At 35.0% G+C, this 18,013-nt stretch overlaps 1 protein-coding gene across 1 annotated transcript; it reads left to right on the forward strand.

Moving 5' to 3' along the window:
* Window positions 1-13,021: 13,021 nt before the first annotated feature.
* Window positions 13,022-17,789, forward strand: LOC145029060 (protein argonaute 4A-like). Its single transcript, XM_078977699.1, has 20 exons — window positions 13,022-13,300; window positions 13,837-14,042; window positions 14,122-14,310; window positions 14,399-14,535; window positions 14,643-14,740; window positions 14,815-14,912; window positions 14,976-15,132; window positions 15,213-15,326; window positions 15,399-15,506; window positions 15,585-15,647; window positions 15,745-15,858; window positions 15,944-16,109; window positions 16,207-16,319; window positions 16,411-16,548; window positions 16,618-16,748; window positions 16,835-17,076; window positions 17,157-17,230; window positions 17,316-17,410; window positions 17,492-17,523; window positions 17,623-17,789. The coding sequence occupies exons 1-20, from the start codon at window positions 13,100-13,102 to the stop codon at window positions 17,787-17,789; spliced, it is 2,643 nt and encodes an 880-aa protein (XP_078833825.1). The 5' UTR covers window positions 13,022-13,099.
* The last annotated feature ends 224 nt before the right edge of the window (window positions 17,790-18,013 follow it).

The following is an 18,013-nucleotide window of genomic DNA, read 5'->3' on the forward strand; positions in this document are numbered from 1 at the left end:
TTAATGGATTTTGAAATTTTGATTGGTATCTAAGGGATTGTTTCTGTTTAGGGATTGGGTAGAGTTGTTTCTGGGGAAGAGGATTTATCCAGTTATCTTTCAGCGTTCGAGGTGAGTTTCCCTACTGGGTTTAGTGGGTTGAAGACACCAAGGTGGGCCCATGTATTCATTATGTTGTTAGTATGCTAGTTGTCTCCGTAACTCTTGCATGTGCTGTGTTTATATGTTTTTCCGGGTCAAGGCCCAATGTCGGACGGGGGACGATGGATATTTATATGCTATGTATCTTTGTGATTATTGCATGTGTATGTGTTTATTTGATATATGTTATTGTATGTTGGGTGTTGCCCGTTTTACCGAGCTCAGCTCGATGCCGGGCGGGGCCAAATGTCAGACGGGGTCCGAAGCTGGGCAGGGCCCACTATTTGTTTATTGTATGTTTGGTATGTGGTATTTTAGGGGAAGTCACTAAGCTGCGTGCTTACAGTTTTCAATTTATGTTTCAGGTACTTTTGGTTCTAGAGGGAAGAGCTCGGGATGACTGCATTACACATACCATTGGGATTTTGTTATGATGTTATACCTTGATTTATGAAAATTTATACACTGGTTTATTTCAAATGTTTGGATAATATGGAAAATTACTATTTTATCTTATAATAAAATGAAAATTTTTGGGAGCATATTTTTGGATGTTACAATAATGTATCCTTGCATCGATTCTCGTGATACAAATTAACTGAGCGGGTCAGGCTGGAAAACCTAGTGAATGTTAGGTTTTGAGCATTCTAACACTCCTAAAGTGTACATGGAACCCTAGAAACCTTGGATCTATGTTTTACTATGATACATGCAAAATTGATTTTCCAAGGTTCATAACCTATCTAACATACATGGGGAACTTTTAAACATAAAAGATAGTAAGAAGTACATACCTTTAGTTTTTTGGATTCCTTGAGAACCTTGTGAGCCTAGCACCTGAAGTATGATGCCTCAAATGTCTCACACGACACCAAGTACACTTGGAATGACCTTAAGAGAAATAGAACACTTCTAAAATCGGCTATGCCCTCTTGTTCTCACGCTAGTGTCAATTTTGGTGTACAACATACTCCTTATATAGTGTTTCATAAGACACCATGGAGCATCCTATATAGTTAGGGTTACACCATGTAAACCCTAACTTGACATGGCTCTTAATTTCCATAATCCATGGGTTCAAAGACACCATGGAGCATCCATGGAGCATCCTATGGGTTTTAGCCCAACTTGATAATCCATGGAGCATTAGCCCACTATACAAGTATGGGTGATTTACAAAATCAACTCATATATTTAATTAGTCTTCTTTTGATCATCTAATTAATTCCAAATTAATTCTTGAATACTAATTAAATAATATTATTAATATATTAGAACTTATAATATATTAATAAACCGTAAGTGTTATTTCTCTCATTTTGGTCTATCCAAATGCATGATGTCATGCAACCCAAATGGACCATGCCAACCGGGTCAAGTACATCTCAGAAATAGTTATGAACTTAGACACCTAATCCAACAGTGAGTACATAGTGGTTTCAACCCACAATTATATAGTTAATATGTTTTATCATTAAACAAACAATTAACCCAATTACCCATCCACTATTTCTTATTTAATCTTCCTTAAAGGGTTATCCTAAGGGTCATCACCTATATCATGTTTACCTATCATCGCCTACATTGCCTTTCCTTATATATTTGCTGCTAAGGACTCAACTTTACCTTGGCTCGTCGACACCATTTCCTTTATCTTTCTCTAATCAACAAGGATTGCAAAGAGTGTTGAATACTTTTTGGGTTTTTATAGATAGAAATAGGAGGTATATCTCAAATGATTTTCGTCTTGATTTATTGGGATTGTGATGAAGATATTGCCGATTTTATGGGTTAGTCTTAATTAAAAATGTAGACGCAGAAAATGAAATTGAAATTAGAGAAGTAAAACAATGACACGTGGCATAATATAGAATTACAATTTCACACATGGCATAACAATATTAACACTATTTATTTATTAGAAAGGTAGATTTGATCCCATTTTATCCCGCTTATCTTTCTTTCATGAAGATCTGGTCTCCAAAACAATATGACTTGACTAGCTTCTAAGAAATGATAAATCATTTCCGACATTTTAAAGTTAAATGATGATATATAGTCCACTAGCATGGCCTAGACTACTCTAGCACGCCATCCTGACCTGGCGCACTCCTTCCAGCCCTGCCTGACGTTCCCTTGCTAGCCTTGCTGGAGACTCCCTTGCTAACCTCTTTGGGGACTCTCTTGTTGGCCCGGCCTGGGGACTCCCTTGCCAGTCCTGCTGGGGACTCTCCTATCGGCCCGACCCGGCACTCCCTTTCCATCCTTTCCTGGTGCGTGCCCGCCAGCCTTGCCTGGGGAACGCTCGCCAGACCCGCCCGACACCTCCGGGCGGCCTTCCCAGCTCCTTGCTATCTGGTCTTGAATTGGGTTGGACCAAGGCCTGACCTAATTCTCCTTGACCTAGTTGTCCCCTATAAATAGAATAGTGCTTCCTCCATGAAGAGGGACTTTTTCCAAGGAGCTTTCCCTAAGACCCTTTCCCATGGACTCTTCCCCCATGGCTCAGCCGCCACACTATACTTCAGCCGGGTGGCTCAACCGCAACCCGCTGCTGTCAACCACCATACACCACTACCAGCACCAAGATATTTCTCTCCAGCTATGGAGGACCATCTCAGATCTTCCAGCTAATCTAACTTGACCGTTAGATTCTGCTCCATGGGAACAGTCCCTAGGACGGCTCTAAAGGCCTTGTCTGTTGTGACCTCGCAGATCCATCTCCGGCGCAGAAGCACTCCCTCAGCTAAGGTGGTCGGAGCCGATGTTGCATCATTAAACTAGTAAAAAAATAATACCAAGGCTTCCCAACACCGATTTCAAAATAGTGAAGTCATCCCCAAAGGAAATCATTTTAACCTTTTATTTGGATAACTTTACGTGAAATTTTGAAGAATCTCATTCCAACCATCAATACTAGCCATATTGGTTCCAATAGGGAAACTCAAAGACTTGAACATGAAAGAAGTCGCAACACATTCGGTGTTTCTCGCCATTTCGTCTACTAAACATGAGGCCCTTCCTACCCCAAGAAAGTTCAAATTATTCAAATTAATTTTTAAGCTGGAGGCTAAATAAAAACATCGTAAGATTCTAACCATGTCCACTCACCCAAAAACAATGCATCATCAGCATACAAAATGTGTGATAAGTAAGGTCACCTTCCCCAACCCTAGCGCCTGTAAAAAAACATGTTTTGTTGTGTCTTCCACAACATGTAATACCTCTATTACAACAATAATAAAAAGGAGACATGTGATCTCCTTGTCTTAGGTGATTGTAAAACCAAAACTCCTTCGTATGACTGCCATTAATCAAGATGGAGGTCCGAGAAGACAATCAACTTCGTTTGACTGGAAATTAATGGGGATTGCACCACCTGCGTAGACCACATTGTAACACCCACAAATTAGGGCTAGTCAATTTGAATATTATAAGAGTTAAAATTGACTTTTTGATAGAAGATTATTTAGGATAAATAATCTTAACCAATGTTATAGTATACGTGACAATAATTTTGCACATATAAACGTGATGTATGTGATGACCATTAGGAAATGCGATCATAGGTGATGATAGGTAAACGTGTAATAGGTGATGACCGTTAGGATAACCCTTTAAGGAAGAATATATAAGAAATAGTGGATGGGTTACTTATTTGTTTGATGATAAAACATATTAAATATATAATTGTGGGTTGAAAACCCTATGTACTCACCAGGTTTCCCAGCCTGACCCGCTCAGTTAATTTGTATCCCAGGAATCGATGCAAGGATACGTTACTGTAACATCCATAAATATGGTCCCAAAAATTTTAAATTTAAAATAAGATAAAATAGTAATTTTCCATATTATCCAAACATTTGAAATAAACCAGTGTAACAATTTTCATAAATCCGAGTACAACATCATAACAAAATCCCAATGGTGTGTGTAATGTAGTTATCCCGAGCTCTTCCCTCTAGAACCAAAAGTACATGAAACTAAAACTAAAAACTGTAAGCACAAAGCTTAGTGAGTCTCCCCAAACTACCACATACCATACACATGTCACACAAACACATCGTGGGCCTCACTATGCTACATCGGGCCCCGCCCGGCATCAAGCAAGGCTCGGTATACACATGATCATATCAACAATGACATAAACATAATCACATAATCATAAGTATATAAGCATCATATTGGGCCTTGAATGCTAGATCAAGCCCAACCCCGCAACGAATTTCCTGGCATCGGGCCCCACTCGGCATCGGGCCTCGCCCGACATCCGGTCGCATCGGGCATTGGGCCCCGCCTGACATCAGACCAAAGTCGAGTATACATATAACATATCATCAAGCATACAACATACACGTAACATAAACATAGCTTGAGCCTAGCCTACTATATCGGGCCCCGCCCGACATCGAATCGAAGTCCGGCATCGGGCCCCACCCAACATCGAGAAAAGCTCGGTATACATAAGCATATTAACAAATACATATAAACATAAACACATAACATAAACATATAAACATTCCTCGGGCCCTGCCCGACATCGGACCGAAATCCAAAAACATACAAATAGATACATGTAAGAATCACAAAGAAATCAAGCATTCAAACATTCCTCGGGCTTACCCTGACATCGAATCAAAATCCGAAAAAGCATTGAAACCTGCATTGGGCCCCGCCCAACATGGGACTGTAGTTCGGAACTACTACTAACTAAACGGGCCAACCTTGGTGCCTTAGACATGTTCTTACTTGAAGAGGACTCACCTCATGCTGCTGAAGTCCCGCTGACAAAACCCTAGCTGCTGGATGATAGATTCCAGAATCTGGCAGCATTAAAATAACACACAATTAATAATTGGGTCCCCATACATATCCATAAGTCCATGCTTGGGATAAAAGACCACTTTAATCCTAACTTAGCTTGATTCAAGCCCAAGGCCCAATCCAAAGGCCCAAAAGTCTAATAATGAACCAAAGCCCAACATATGGTCCAATTTTCCAAATTAGGCCCAAACCCCTCACATGGTCTCACCTTAAGACCCAACCATTTATTCTGGTCCAAACACTTGGCAATCCAATGGTCCAATATCACATAATCATCAAGGTCCAGTCATGGCCCATCTATGGCCCAATTTGCCCAATTGGGCCCAAGCCTATCCAATGGGCGTTCTCCTAAAGCCCTATCCGAATATTATAGTCCATACTTGTTCTTGGATGGCCCATCAATAGTCCGAACATCCAGGCCTAACCGAAAAAGCCCAACTCAATACCCCACACAATTAGGGTTTTCACATGAAATGACGATTATGGTTAATTAGAAACACTTAGCCCATTAAGCACTTAATCCATTAAATCCATCCATCTACTACGTCCATCATAAGGTGTAATTGGGCATAAACTATACATCAATCCAATGGTCCAAACGCGGGTCCCGACAGTCCAAAACTAACATAACCCAAAATTAGGGTTTCCAACCCAATCACAATCCAACTAAGTCCACAGTTAATCAATTGGGCCGATTAGGGTTCCACTAGGCCAATTAGGGTTTTATTTGGTTGAACACCACCCATCGCCACCTCGGGTGGTGGTTATTGATGTGTGTAAAACTCACTTAGTTTTAATCCTACTTTAATTATCAAATAACACACAAAAGGCAGTGAACCTATCAATTGTGGTATAGCTAAATAAGCAGGGTATCGAACACAGGGAACGGAAATTAAATTAAAAACTAATTCTATCTAAGTTGATTAAGAAAATAGGGGTTTTTCTCTAGTTTTACAAGACTAGAAACTTACTAACTAAAACTAATTAAAGACTAGAAAATGACAATTTAACTAGATTCAATAATGGGAAAGAAACTTCTGTTTAGTTCAACTCGGTTAACTTTATGGTTGATTTCAAGGTAATAGTGCAATGGATTAATTCTTTCGTTGGTTACTGATTCAAGTAATTAGTTTTAATCCTACTTTAATTATCAAATAACACACAAAAGGCAGTGAACCTATCAATTGTGGTATAGCTAAATAAGTAGGGTATCGAACACAGGGAACGGCAAATTAAATTAAAAACTAATTCTATCTAAGTTGATTAAGAAAATAGGGGTTTTTCTCTAGTTTTACAAGACTAGAAACTTACTAACTAAAACTAATTAAAGACTAGAAAATGACAATTTAACTAGATTCAATAATGGGAAAGAAACTTCTGTTTAGTTCAACTCGGTTAACTTTATGGTTGATTTCAAGGTAATAGTGCAATGGATTAATTCTTTCGTTGGTTACCGATTCAAGTAATTAGGTTCATGTTCACTACCCTAATCCTTAGCAAATAAACTAACTCAAACAGTGGCCAATTGCTTAATTTAATTATATTTACTAGATTAATTATTCGGGTTAAGTTAGACTTGCAATAGCTAATTAATTTATTATTCTTAATTAACCTCTTGTTTGATGGTCATCTTACAAGCTTGCACATGAATTTACTCAATTTCCTTATTAATCCTAGTTTCATATTCATTAATTCTAGACATATGGTATAGTGGTCACATATCATATGAGGTTGATAATCAATAGATGTTCATGCTAATCAATTATCTTCCTACTAACAGAAAATTAATTATCATTCATACACAAGGTTCTTTAGCAAGCTAAAATAACAAAAATTCACCAACTTGGAATTAATCCTACCAATCAATCAAACCATATCATCAAATTTTTATTCCCAAACAGAAGTCTAAAGAATTAAGTTCATAACTAAGGTAAATAACAGCAAACAAACAAGTTCAAGTTGCTTAATCATGTTGACAAAACAAAATAAATAAGTAGAATGATGAAATTATGCCTTAATTACTCCCGGAATTGAATTCTAGCTTCCTTGGTCGACTTCTAGGGTTCTTCTGGCTTCTTATTCGCAGCAAAGCACTTCTGAAACTTCCCAGAATTCCCTCCTCTTGATTTGTGGAGTTATCTTTAAATATGCGTTCCGACTCGTCGAGTCAGGTGGTGACTCGTCGAGTCCCTCTCACATTCTTCGTATTGCGATAACTATCTTGACTTCCGAATCATTATCCTCCTGAATTTGCGACTGGACTCGTCGAGTCAAGGCTCGACTCGACGAGTAGAAGCCTTTTTTAGGTGTTTCCCTTCTTCATTCCACTCTTGAGCTCCTAACCGCTTCTCTTGCTTCCTTTCGCTTCCGAGCTTCATCTTTGGACTGAAAAACATAATTTAACACTTTTAAGTACCTTTTGTCCATAATATGCAATAATTTAGCTAATATATGAATAAAAAACTATACTTAATACACACTAAATATGCACATATCAGTTATCGACGGCGGCACACGACGACAGCGGTGGTGGTGGGTTCTATTCCTTTATTAAACCATCCAAAGCAATACATACACTTTTCAATTCATAAAATACACTCACACACAAAACACACACACACACACAACCACCTTCACGATGTCTGGTGGCAAAAGAAAGCGGTGGCAGGGGCGGCAGTAAGGTAATGGTCACCATGGTGGTTCCTACATTTTTCTGGCCGATGGAAAACATGCACATACACACACGTACACCACCTGGGCACTAGAAACACACCTAATCACAGCCACCCTCGCGGTGACGCATGGAAGTCGGAGGGGAGGCGTCAACCGCAACCGCAACTCGGGAAAATGATGAAATAAAAGAAGGGGATACATTACCGGCGGAAGGAGATGCAACAACGATCACAACTCGCCAGTCTTCACAGCCACCGACAACGGTAGTTGAGGTAGCTTTGCAGGTGGCTCGCGATTTTTACCATGGCTAGGAGGTAGTCGATCGTTCTTCAGCATGTCTCGGGTTCGTCGGCACTCATCGAGGAGACATCGCTGGTGGCTCACGACTTCGACGACGGGAGGTGTGGCGGCACCGGTTGGAGGGGTCATAAGGGTGGCGGCTAGTGAAGAGCTTGGGTTAGGGTTTGGGGGTAACAACCTTAAGACGAGAAGGATAGATCACCGGGTTCAAATCCCGTGTTCATGCAAACTTTCACTCATTTATTCATTATGAGTCCCTCCCCACAATATTATTTCAATTTAACTCCAAAACTTACACTTTAGCCCCTGCCTCCATAAAGTCTTTCATAATAAGTCCATAATTTACGAAATACACCCTAACTTCTAAAATCATTTTCAAATTAAATCCAGAACATACACTTTGCTATATTATTATTGATTTTAGGGCTACTATTATTCATAAATTTGTCTATTTATTTATTTAATAAACAGGATGTTACATGATCACTTCTGGCAATCATTACGCTTCTGGACCTAACACTTGAATTTTGTTGGCAAAATTAGGAATATGGTCTTATTAAAAGCCTCATCTTATTAAAGATATCCATATTTAGTCAATTGACATGTCATTTGCTTCCTCATAAACTTAAAAAAAAACCTTTAAATTACCTGTGTGTATACTAATTATTTTCAAGTTGTACGACTGGGAAGAAATTACAAGTAATAGCAACCTACTTTTGATTAATATGCAGGTTAATATTAACTTACTTTATTTCTGTATTTTTGATTTAAGAAGGGTATAATTTGCAAAATTTACCATTCATGTAATATTTTTTTATAAGGACTATTCGTGTAATTTACTAAAGGGACCATAAATAACTCCTAGCTATTAATTACACATAATAGCAACCTACTTTCAAAGTACCATGTATTTTTGTATTTTAAGCTTCCGTATATAGCAATGTACCACATATTTTAGCTTTTTAGTTGTTTTATTTCCAGGGACCATTCATTTAATTTTTTTTGATACAGACGATGTTTTTAAGTTTCTTTAATTTTTTGGTTATTTTAAGCTTACTTATACAGCAACGTACTTTCATTTCGTATCATTTATAAAACAATGACCATTTACGTAGCTTTCATTAAACATAGACTATATTATAAAACAAGACTATTTCAAGAAACTCCAATAGTAAACAAGAAGACCATTTTGTAACTATTATAAAACAGGGCAACCATACTTGTAAATTATATACTTAAATGCAATAAATAGCAATATACTTTAAAAGTATAATGATCTTAAAAGGAAAATGGAATCTATTTAGCAATTTAACTATGAGTTGTTAAAAATGTTAAAAATGACCATTTTATCCGTATACCAAATAAGATAAAGAGTTAAACCACTACTGTTATTATCTTTTTTTTCTTTTAAATAAGGCTATGTTTGTCCTTTTTTTAAACAAATATATATCAATGTTTTTCTGGATGTTCATGTTATTATGTGTGTTTATGTTCATGTTTTATATTACATCATACAAATTCGTGATTTTAACAAATATCTAAATATACATGTACAATGGATATTCATAATAGTGTATGTATGTATTTATTTTAAAATAAAATTATAAGTAAATTGGGTATTTATAACATGTATATATTAATTTAAAATCAAAATGATAAACTTATTGAAAAAGCTTTTATCTTTGTAAATTAATAATTTTTTTTTGTATATATTTCATTAGCCATTATGAATAGTATTAACATTTCACAATCGTAATTTCTATGGGTTTAAATTAACAATTCTATAGTTACGGATAAAACATTTAAGCTTCTGAAAAATACATGTTTGCAAATGTATTATTAATTACGATGTCTATTAACTTCTAAAATGATTTGATGTTAGCCCCGTGTAGTATTGTTTTAAATTTGCGATGATATTTTTGAATAATACCAACTATTTATGGGTTAAAGTTATTAAGGAGATACATAGCTAAGTGAGGGTTTGTTGGGTACGGAAGAAAAAACAAAATAACAAGAGTTTAGTCCAAGATTTCATCATACTTAATATTTTGAACAATAAAAGTATTATTAAACATTCACACTTCCAAGTTACAGTTTGTAATGGTTGGGTTGACCTAGTTTTAGATTGATAATTGGATCAGCGGGATGCCCTTAAAAAAGTATAGAAACCTATTTTTTGGAGACGAATCAAAATTGTTGTAACGAGAATGAAGGTTGTAAATGAACCGAACGTTCAAAGAACTGTTCGTGAAATGTTCGGCGAGAAGTTCGTTTATGTTCATTTATTTAATAAATGAATGAACATCAACACAATATTTCGTTCGTTTAGTTAAACAAACAAATATAAGCAATTGTCTCGTTCGTTTTATTATATTCATGAACGTTCGTTTATATTGTTTGTTTACGTTCGTTTATATTTGTTCATATAAGTTCATTTATTTGCATAAATGTTTAATTGTGTTTGACTACATTACTATATTACATGTTTATTTATATTCATATATGTTAAATTATGTTTTTATTATTTTTATTTTTTATTTATCTTTGTTCATTTATGTTCATATTCGTTTAGCATGTTCATGGATCGAAACGAACGAACATAAACAATGTAATTTATTAAACTAATGAACATGAACAAGAAAACACCTTCTTTTATCCGTTCACGTTCGTTCATTTGTTTAGCTAACTTAAACGAACAAACATGAATAAACCTCATTTCGTGTTCGTTCAATTCGTTTAAAACCTACTGAGAATCATTAGTAGGGTCTCAGTTAGAATTGGAGGTAATAGAGGTGAGTGAGTGGTAGGGTTGAGATGTCACGATTCGAAGATACGCTTGAGTTGTTGGTTACATGTTCTACATCTCATTTTCGTGATAAATGGATTTAGTTATTACACTTTGAGAGAGTTTTATGTTAGTTCCGCTTAGGCTTGACCCTCAGATTTTGAAGGCCCTGTGCAAAAATTAAATTAAGATCTTATACCTTTTTTATAAAGTATTATTAATATATCCAATTAAACTAATAACTTCACTCTTGTTGCATCTCTCAAAGCTAAAATTGTCACCTGTCATATACGTAGTTTGACCTTATAACCAAATAATTTCAAAATCTGAGTTAGACTTTGGTTTCATAGTGTAAATATGTATATATTCGTGTCAGTTTCTAACTGATATTGATAGCATATTTAACAACCATAATTTTTAATTTTAATAACACTAATGAGATTTGTAACATAAAATTATATTTTAATTAACATATTATTGTTATTTTCTTTTAAATATTTTTTTGTAATATGATATTAAAAAAAGTTCTCAAATCCGAAGTCCCTTATGATTTGAGGCCCTGTACGACCGTACACCCACACCACTCCTAGTGGCGGCACCGGTTCCACTTGAGTACATATAAATGAAATGTTGCTTCCTACTAATGATTCACAAACAAGATGGAGTAATACCTTTCTTTAAAGGTGAATATCTTTATTTGGTGTGCTCTCTTGAATACAATTCCTACCAGGTTTATTCTGGACAAAAAGGATTAATCTTGAATCGATCACATGTATTTCTTGTTATAATCATTTGGAAGATACACTAATATATTCTTTTTGGGATGTGATGTAGCTGTGAAAGTTTGGCTTTTTGGGAAATTAAAAATGGGTGGATTTGGAGAGGTTCTATACTTAAGTAACTATAGCTTGGTGGATGTTTTTGAGTGGGTTTATGGGTGTAATGTCTCGGGTTAGAAAAATAGGCTTTGGAAGCAGTTTGCATGACAACTATTTAACTGGACGTATTAAAATTCGTATTTGGTGATGAAGACTTTAGTAAAAATAAGATTTTTGAATAATTCGTTCATTTGTCTTTTAATTGGTTTTATATTAGATTTAGAAAACTAAAAGTCAAATGGGTTAATGTCCCATGCATGTTGGCATTTAGAGGGTGTTTGAGATTGCTTTTAAAACAACTTTTGGCTTTTAGTTTTTTCAAAAAATTAAAAAAAATCAAAAGATGTTTGGATATTGAAAAAGATAATTTAAAATGATTTTTTATGGAAGGAAAATATAGTGTTTTAAAAGTCATAAAATCTTATCTTTTTGTGATTTTTAGGATTTTTTAACACGAAAAGTTAACTTTTACTCTAAAAGCAAATACGAACACTTCTTAAAGATAATCTTTTGTAAAAAGTCGCTAACCAAAAAATCATTTTACAATACAAATAATTTTTAACCTTAAAAGGTTTTCACAAACACCCCCTTAATTTGCTAGCTTATTGCTAGTATTTATAATATTCAGCCGTTCCAAAAAAATAGTTATTCAATTACTACAAACCGAAAGACGTTAGCTCCTTGAATCAAATAAAAACATTAAAAAAACCAATGAATGGTTGAATACTTGAATGGAGAATTCACAAGTTTCACACCGCATCCTATGAAAGAGATCAACTTCAAATTAATCAAATAGATGAAAAACATAATAATAGTGAATAAATTTTAGAAACTTACATGTGGAGACTCATAGTTGCAACAACAATTTGTAGCAAAGGGCATGGAGTTTCAGAGCAGTTAATAGAAGATATAAGAGAGAGTAGTGACGATTGCAATAAATTAAATTGAAATTCGAGATTGAAGAAGGATTGAGCAAATAGTTTTTCTTGCTTTTTCAAGGAGCGACATGAGTGATTAGTTTCCTAATTTTGGTGGAGACAAAACAAATAACAACCTCCCTCTCTTCAACAGAAGTTGAATACTGAATAAGGTAATAGGTCCATGAGACACATCAATATTCTCTTATAATCTGATTAAGAGCTTTGCCATTATCAACAATCACATCAAGAGACTGCTGACTGCATATATATATTTATTAAATAATACTTATAAACTGTTTATAGAAACACTATTTTTACATTCCCCAATATTCTAAAAGTTTTGGTAAAAATTTTAAAAATCACGATGTGGATAATAACACGAAATCGACGTGAAGTGTACGAACACCCGTACAAGAAGAACGAAAAAGTGCTTTTTACCCTGGTAGTTGCAGTAACAGCTTCTCGATCTTGATTCTATCTTCCACACCTCCTCTCTCAAAAACATCGATTTCACAAAGGTTTTGGGACCCTAATTGAAGAAACACTTCATTTGTGTTTTCTTGGTTATAATACCAAAAATGAAGCACTCGAAACCAGAAGCATTGCCACCACCTCCGCCTGTGATTCCATTCAATTTTGCTCCGGCAAAAGTCGATCAGTCAAACCGCCGTCCAATGGCTAGGAGTGAAATTGGCACTAAAGGCCAAAGGATCTCTCTGTTGACCAACCATTTCAATGTGAAATTAAGCAGGACTAATGACCATTTCTATCAATACAATGTATCTCTTCAACACTTTTGGCTTCTAATTTGCAAATATTCTGTTATTAAACATTTGAAGTATTAAGAGGCGTCTCGGTTTATGTTAAATTTCAAGTTCAAAGAAACGAAGGTTTCAATCGCTGAAGTCAAAACTGAATTCTTTGACTTGGACTTGTAAAAGTTTCTCACTTTGGATTGTATGTTGTTTCAAAAGGTCCAATTTTTGAATCGTGAGTGTCAATAAAGTTTATTGAATGTCAAAATTGATTAGGATTGTGTTTAAAGTTTAGCAATTACGTATAAGTTGACCAATTCAATAAACAATAATAAACTATGGAAATCCTTATGAAAAGTTTTAATTTAATGAAAACTAGGTTAATTTGAAGCTTTAAAGTCAAAAGTTGATTCTTTGATGTCCATCATCAAGGATGGATTTGTCCTCTTCTAAAACGCCAAATTTTGAATTTTGAGTGTCATATATGATATAACTGAATGTCAAATACCAAATTTGAAGTCTGATGAAAACTCGATCTGAAACTATTTTAAGCCTTTCAGGTTGCATTTTTCAATGAAGATGGAAATCCTGTTGAATCAAAAGGTATAGGTAGAAGATTACTAGATATGGTCCATAAAACTTATGAGTCTGAAATGGGTGGTAAAGAGGTCGCGTTTGATGGTGAAAAGACACTTTTTACAGTCGGTGCTTTACCAGGGACTAAGCTCGAGTTCATAGTTGTGTTGGAGAACGCCTCTTCAAATAGGTATACAATTATGTTTAATGTTTTTGTCTATTTTTGATATTTTTAAGGATCTTGTTGCTAACATGTGTTGTTTGTATAGAACTATACGAGGTGAAACCAAGAGATCAAGGCGTCTGCCTCAATCCAAACCGTATAAGGTAACACTAAGTTATGCCACGAAGATCCCGATTCAAGCCATTGTTAATGCACTTAAAGGTCAAGATTCTGAGCAATTCATTGAAGCTATGAGGATTTTCGATGTTCTTTTGAGACAACATGCTGCAAAACAGTAAGCCATGCACATGCAAACATAATTTTGTATTTGTATTATTCATGTTAAATAAACCTTAATCATGTTTTGTTTGGATTATACACAGAGGTTGTCTTCTTGTTAGACAATGCTATTTTAAGAACGATCGAAGAAACTTCATAGACATTGGAGGTGGTGTTATGGGTTGCAAGGGTTTTCATTCCAGTTTTCATGCCACACAATCTGGTTTTAGTTTGAACATTGGTAAAAAACACTAAAGATTTCAACTTTTTTTTGGCTAATTTTTAAAATTTATAATGATGTGACGGATTAATTGATTATGAATCGACATTGATTTGATTCTTTTATAGATGTGTCGACTACAATGATAGTCAAACCAGGGAAAGTTGTGGACTTTCTTCTTGAAAACCAAAATGTTTGTTGCATCAAGGAGATCGATTGGCTTAAGGTAACGAATTTTTTTGTTTTAAATCTATTACTAGCTTTTACTAATTTATATATTTTTTTTGGGTGATAATTAAGGCAAAAAGAACGTTGAAGAACCTTCGTATCAAGACCTTCCCATCTAATCTCTATTATAAGATTATTGGGTTGAGCGAAAAAACATGCAGAGAACAGACGTAGGTACTATTTGTTCATGTCGTTTCATGTTTTCATTTGTTTTTAATATATTTCTTTTGTAGGTTTTCATTGAAAAAGAATAATCACGGAGATGAGGCCATTAATATAACAGTCTATCAATACTTTGTTGAGTATCACCATAAACATCTCGAATACTCTGCAGATTATCCATGTCTTGTAGTTGGAAAACTAAAGAGCCCAACGTATATCCCATTAGAGGTGAATAAATCTTTTTAAATTTTGTTAACATTAATTAATCAACCAAACCCACTATCTAAATCTTTTTGTGTTGGTTATAGTTGTGCGAATTGATATCTCTACAATGCTACACCAAACCCTTATCAAATTCTCAAAGAGCTTCACTTGTTAAATCAAGACAAAAGCCTCAAGATCAAATGCGAGCCTTGATGGGTGTAAGCTTTTGTTTACCTTACTCAATTAATTATGAAAATCAAGAATTCTAAATGGTGATTAACGTTTTGAAGGAACTAAAGCAAAGTAACTATGATGCCGATCCTCTTATTAATGCTACTGGGATTACAATCAGCAATACTTTCACTAAACTTGAGGGTCGTGTTCTGGATCCTCCAAAGGTAAACATTTTTTTCTTAAAAATTATATTAATTTTTTGTACATTACATTCATGCACGTGTGGTTTGTATTCGTTGTAGTTAAAACTTGGGAGTGGAAGATACTTGGTTCCTTGTGGTGGTAGATGGAGTTTCAACAACAAGGTCACACATTCTTCATTTTTTCTTTTATTTTAAACTTTTTAGCCTTTTCCTAATGTCACTTAATTTCTTGATCTAACATTTAAACATATGGTTTCAGACATTTGTTGAGCCAACAAGGATCACACATTGGGCGATTGTCAACTTTTCTTCATGTTGTGACATGAATACCCTTCGTAGAGATCTTCCAAGGTGTTCCCAAGCAAAAGGACTTGTGAGTTCACTCACATATATAATACATCTATTGTGATGATATATGTAAAATGAAAAAGATGAAAATTTTCGAGTGATGCTTGTAGGATCTTGATCCACCATCTGCTGTAATCCATGAGAATTCTCAATTTAGGTGTAGTCCGGCTCATGTTCGTGTAGACAAGATGTTTGAAACTATAAGACAAAGACTTTCCAGCCCCCCTACGTTTATTCTATGTATCCTCCCTGAACGAAAAAATTCGGACATCTATGGTTTTTACCTTTTTTCTTCGTCTTTTAATGTTTACTGTATTTGTTATGATTATATTGGAACTAGAGTTGAGACTGATGTCAATTGTATTAATCACAGGTCCATGGAAGCGAAAATGCCTTGTAGACCTTGGGATTGTCACACAGTGCATTGCCCCGATTAAGATCGATCACCAGTATGTCACAAACATGCTTATGAAGATCAACGCTAAGGTCTTGTTTATGAACAAAATTAACATGATTTTTTTTTAATATCTTAAAAAACTCGATTCATGTTTTATATTTTGTTTTTATTTTAATTCAGATGGGTGGAATAAACTCTTTATTGTCGATTGAGTTTTCAAATGCTATACCATTGGTGTCACGGACTCCCACTATAATCTTTGGGATGGATGTCTCTCATGGGTCACCTGGACGTGCAGATGTTCCTTCAATTGCTGCTGTACGTAATAATTAATATTTTTTTTTCTTAATCCTTATCAAATAAAAATGAATATAAGTATATGTTTAGGTTGTAAGCTCGAGGAAATGGCCACAAATTTCGCGATACAGAGCATCTGTTCGTGCACAATCTGCAAGAGTTGAGATGATCGATGGTTTGTTTAAGCCTATTTCACATGATAAAGATGAAGGAATGATAAGGTTAAAATTAATTCATATTTCATAAACATTTACGGATTTGAATCTTCAATGCTAAAATGTATTGATGGATGTTTATATGATTTTAGGGAGCTGTTGGATGACTTCTATTTAAGCACTCCAAAATTGAAACCGAAGAACATAATTATATTCAGAGATGGTGTAAGTGAATCGCAGTTTAATCAAGTACTCAACATCGAGCTTAATCAAATCATTGAAGCGTGTAAGTTCTTGGATGAACAATGGGATCCAAAGTTTCTAGTGATTGTGGCACAAAAGAGGCATCACACCAAGTTCTTCCAAGCCAATTCAGAAGCCAATGTCCCACCAGGTTGCCGATTTAGCCGATTCTTATAAATTATGATTTAGAAGAACAAAAAATTAAATCTTTTTTGTGTTCTTGTGTTACAGGGACAATCGTTGATAATAAAGTCTGTCATCCGAAGAACAACGACTTCTATTTATGCGCTCAAAATGGAAAAATTGTGAGTGTCTTGAACTTTAACGCATTTTGTAGAATTGATTTTCAATAAAAAAATGTTTTGAATCGATTATATTTTGGATTTTTAGGGGACTACACGACCCACACATTACCATGTGCTTCTAGATCAGATTGAGTTTTCTGCTGATGAGTTACAAGAGCTTGTTCATTCGCTATCCTATGTGTAAGTTGATGAAAATTAACTTACCTTTTTAAAATATTAGGGCAAAATTAGTGTTTGATTTGGGGATTTTAGGTGTTGCAGTTACCAAAGGAGCACAACTGCTATCTCTGCAGGTAAATATGCTACAAAAAGACATTCGTTTCGATACATGTGTTTACTGATTAGTCCTAAATATTAAGAATTTGATGATGTTTAATTGATTGAGTGTCCAGTTGCTCCGATTCGCTATGCCCACTTGGCAGCAGGACAGGTGGCACAGTTTGTGAAGTTTGATGACATGTCAGACACTGCGTCTAGTCACAATGGTGGTGATGCAGGTGGTTTCACCCAGTTAGCTAAGCTTCACCATAAGGTATCCAATTCGATGTTCTTCTGCTGAACAACAATGGTGATGATCAGTTTTATGAGATTTTTAAACATGAATTCTTATGTTAGTTTGAATATGTAGTCAGGCTCTTGATGGTAGCAGAGATATGGATGATTTTGATTTGTTAACGTTGCTAATCTTGCTCTATCATTTTTTAATATATTATGGGAAGAACTTTTCCTTTTTAAATCTATGAAAACAATCTATAATATTATTTTTCATTTGTTTGATTGAAA

Source organism: Lactuca saligna, chromosome 2, assembly GCF_052625555.1.
Source record: "Lactuca saligna cultivar CGN05327 chromosome 2, ASM5262555v1, whole genome shotgun sequence".
Lineage (NCBI taxonomy): Eukaryota > Viridiplantae > Streptophyta > Magnoliopsida > Asterales > Asteraceae > Lactuca > Lactuca saligna.

Excerpts from the sequence above, each read along its gene's own strand:
- LOC145029060 (XM_078977699.1), top strand. The coding sequence starts at position 13,100 with ATGAAGCACTCGAAACCAGAAGCATTGCCACCACCTCCGCCTGTGATT. Across the intron at positions 15,327-15,398 it reads AAATGCGAGCCTTGATGGGT|GAACTAAAGCAAAGTAACTA; the intron begins GTAAGCTTTTGT and ends AACGTTTTGAAG. Across the intron at positions 15,507-15,584 it reads GTGTTCTGGATCCTCCAAAG|TTAAAACTTGGGAGTGGAAG; the intron begins GTAAACATTTTT and ends TATTCGTTGTAG.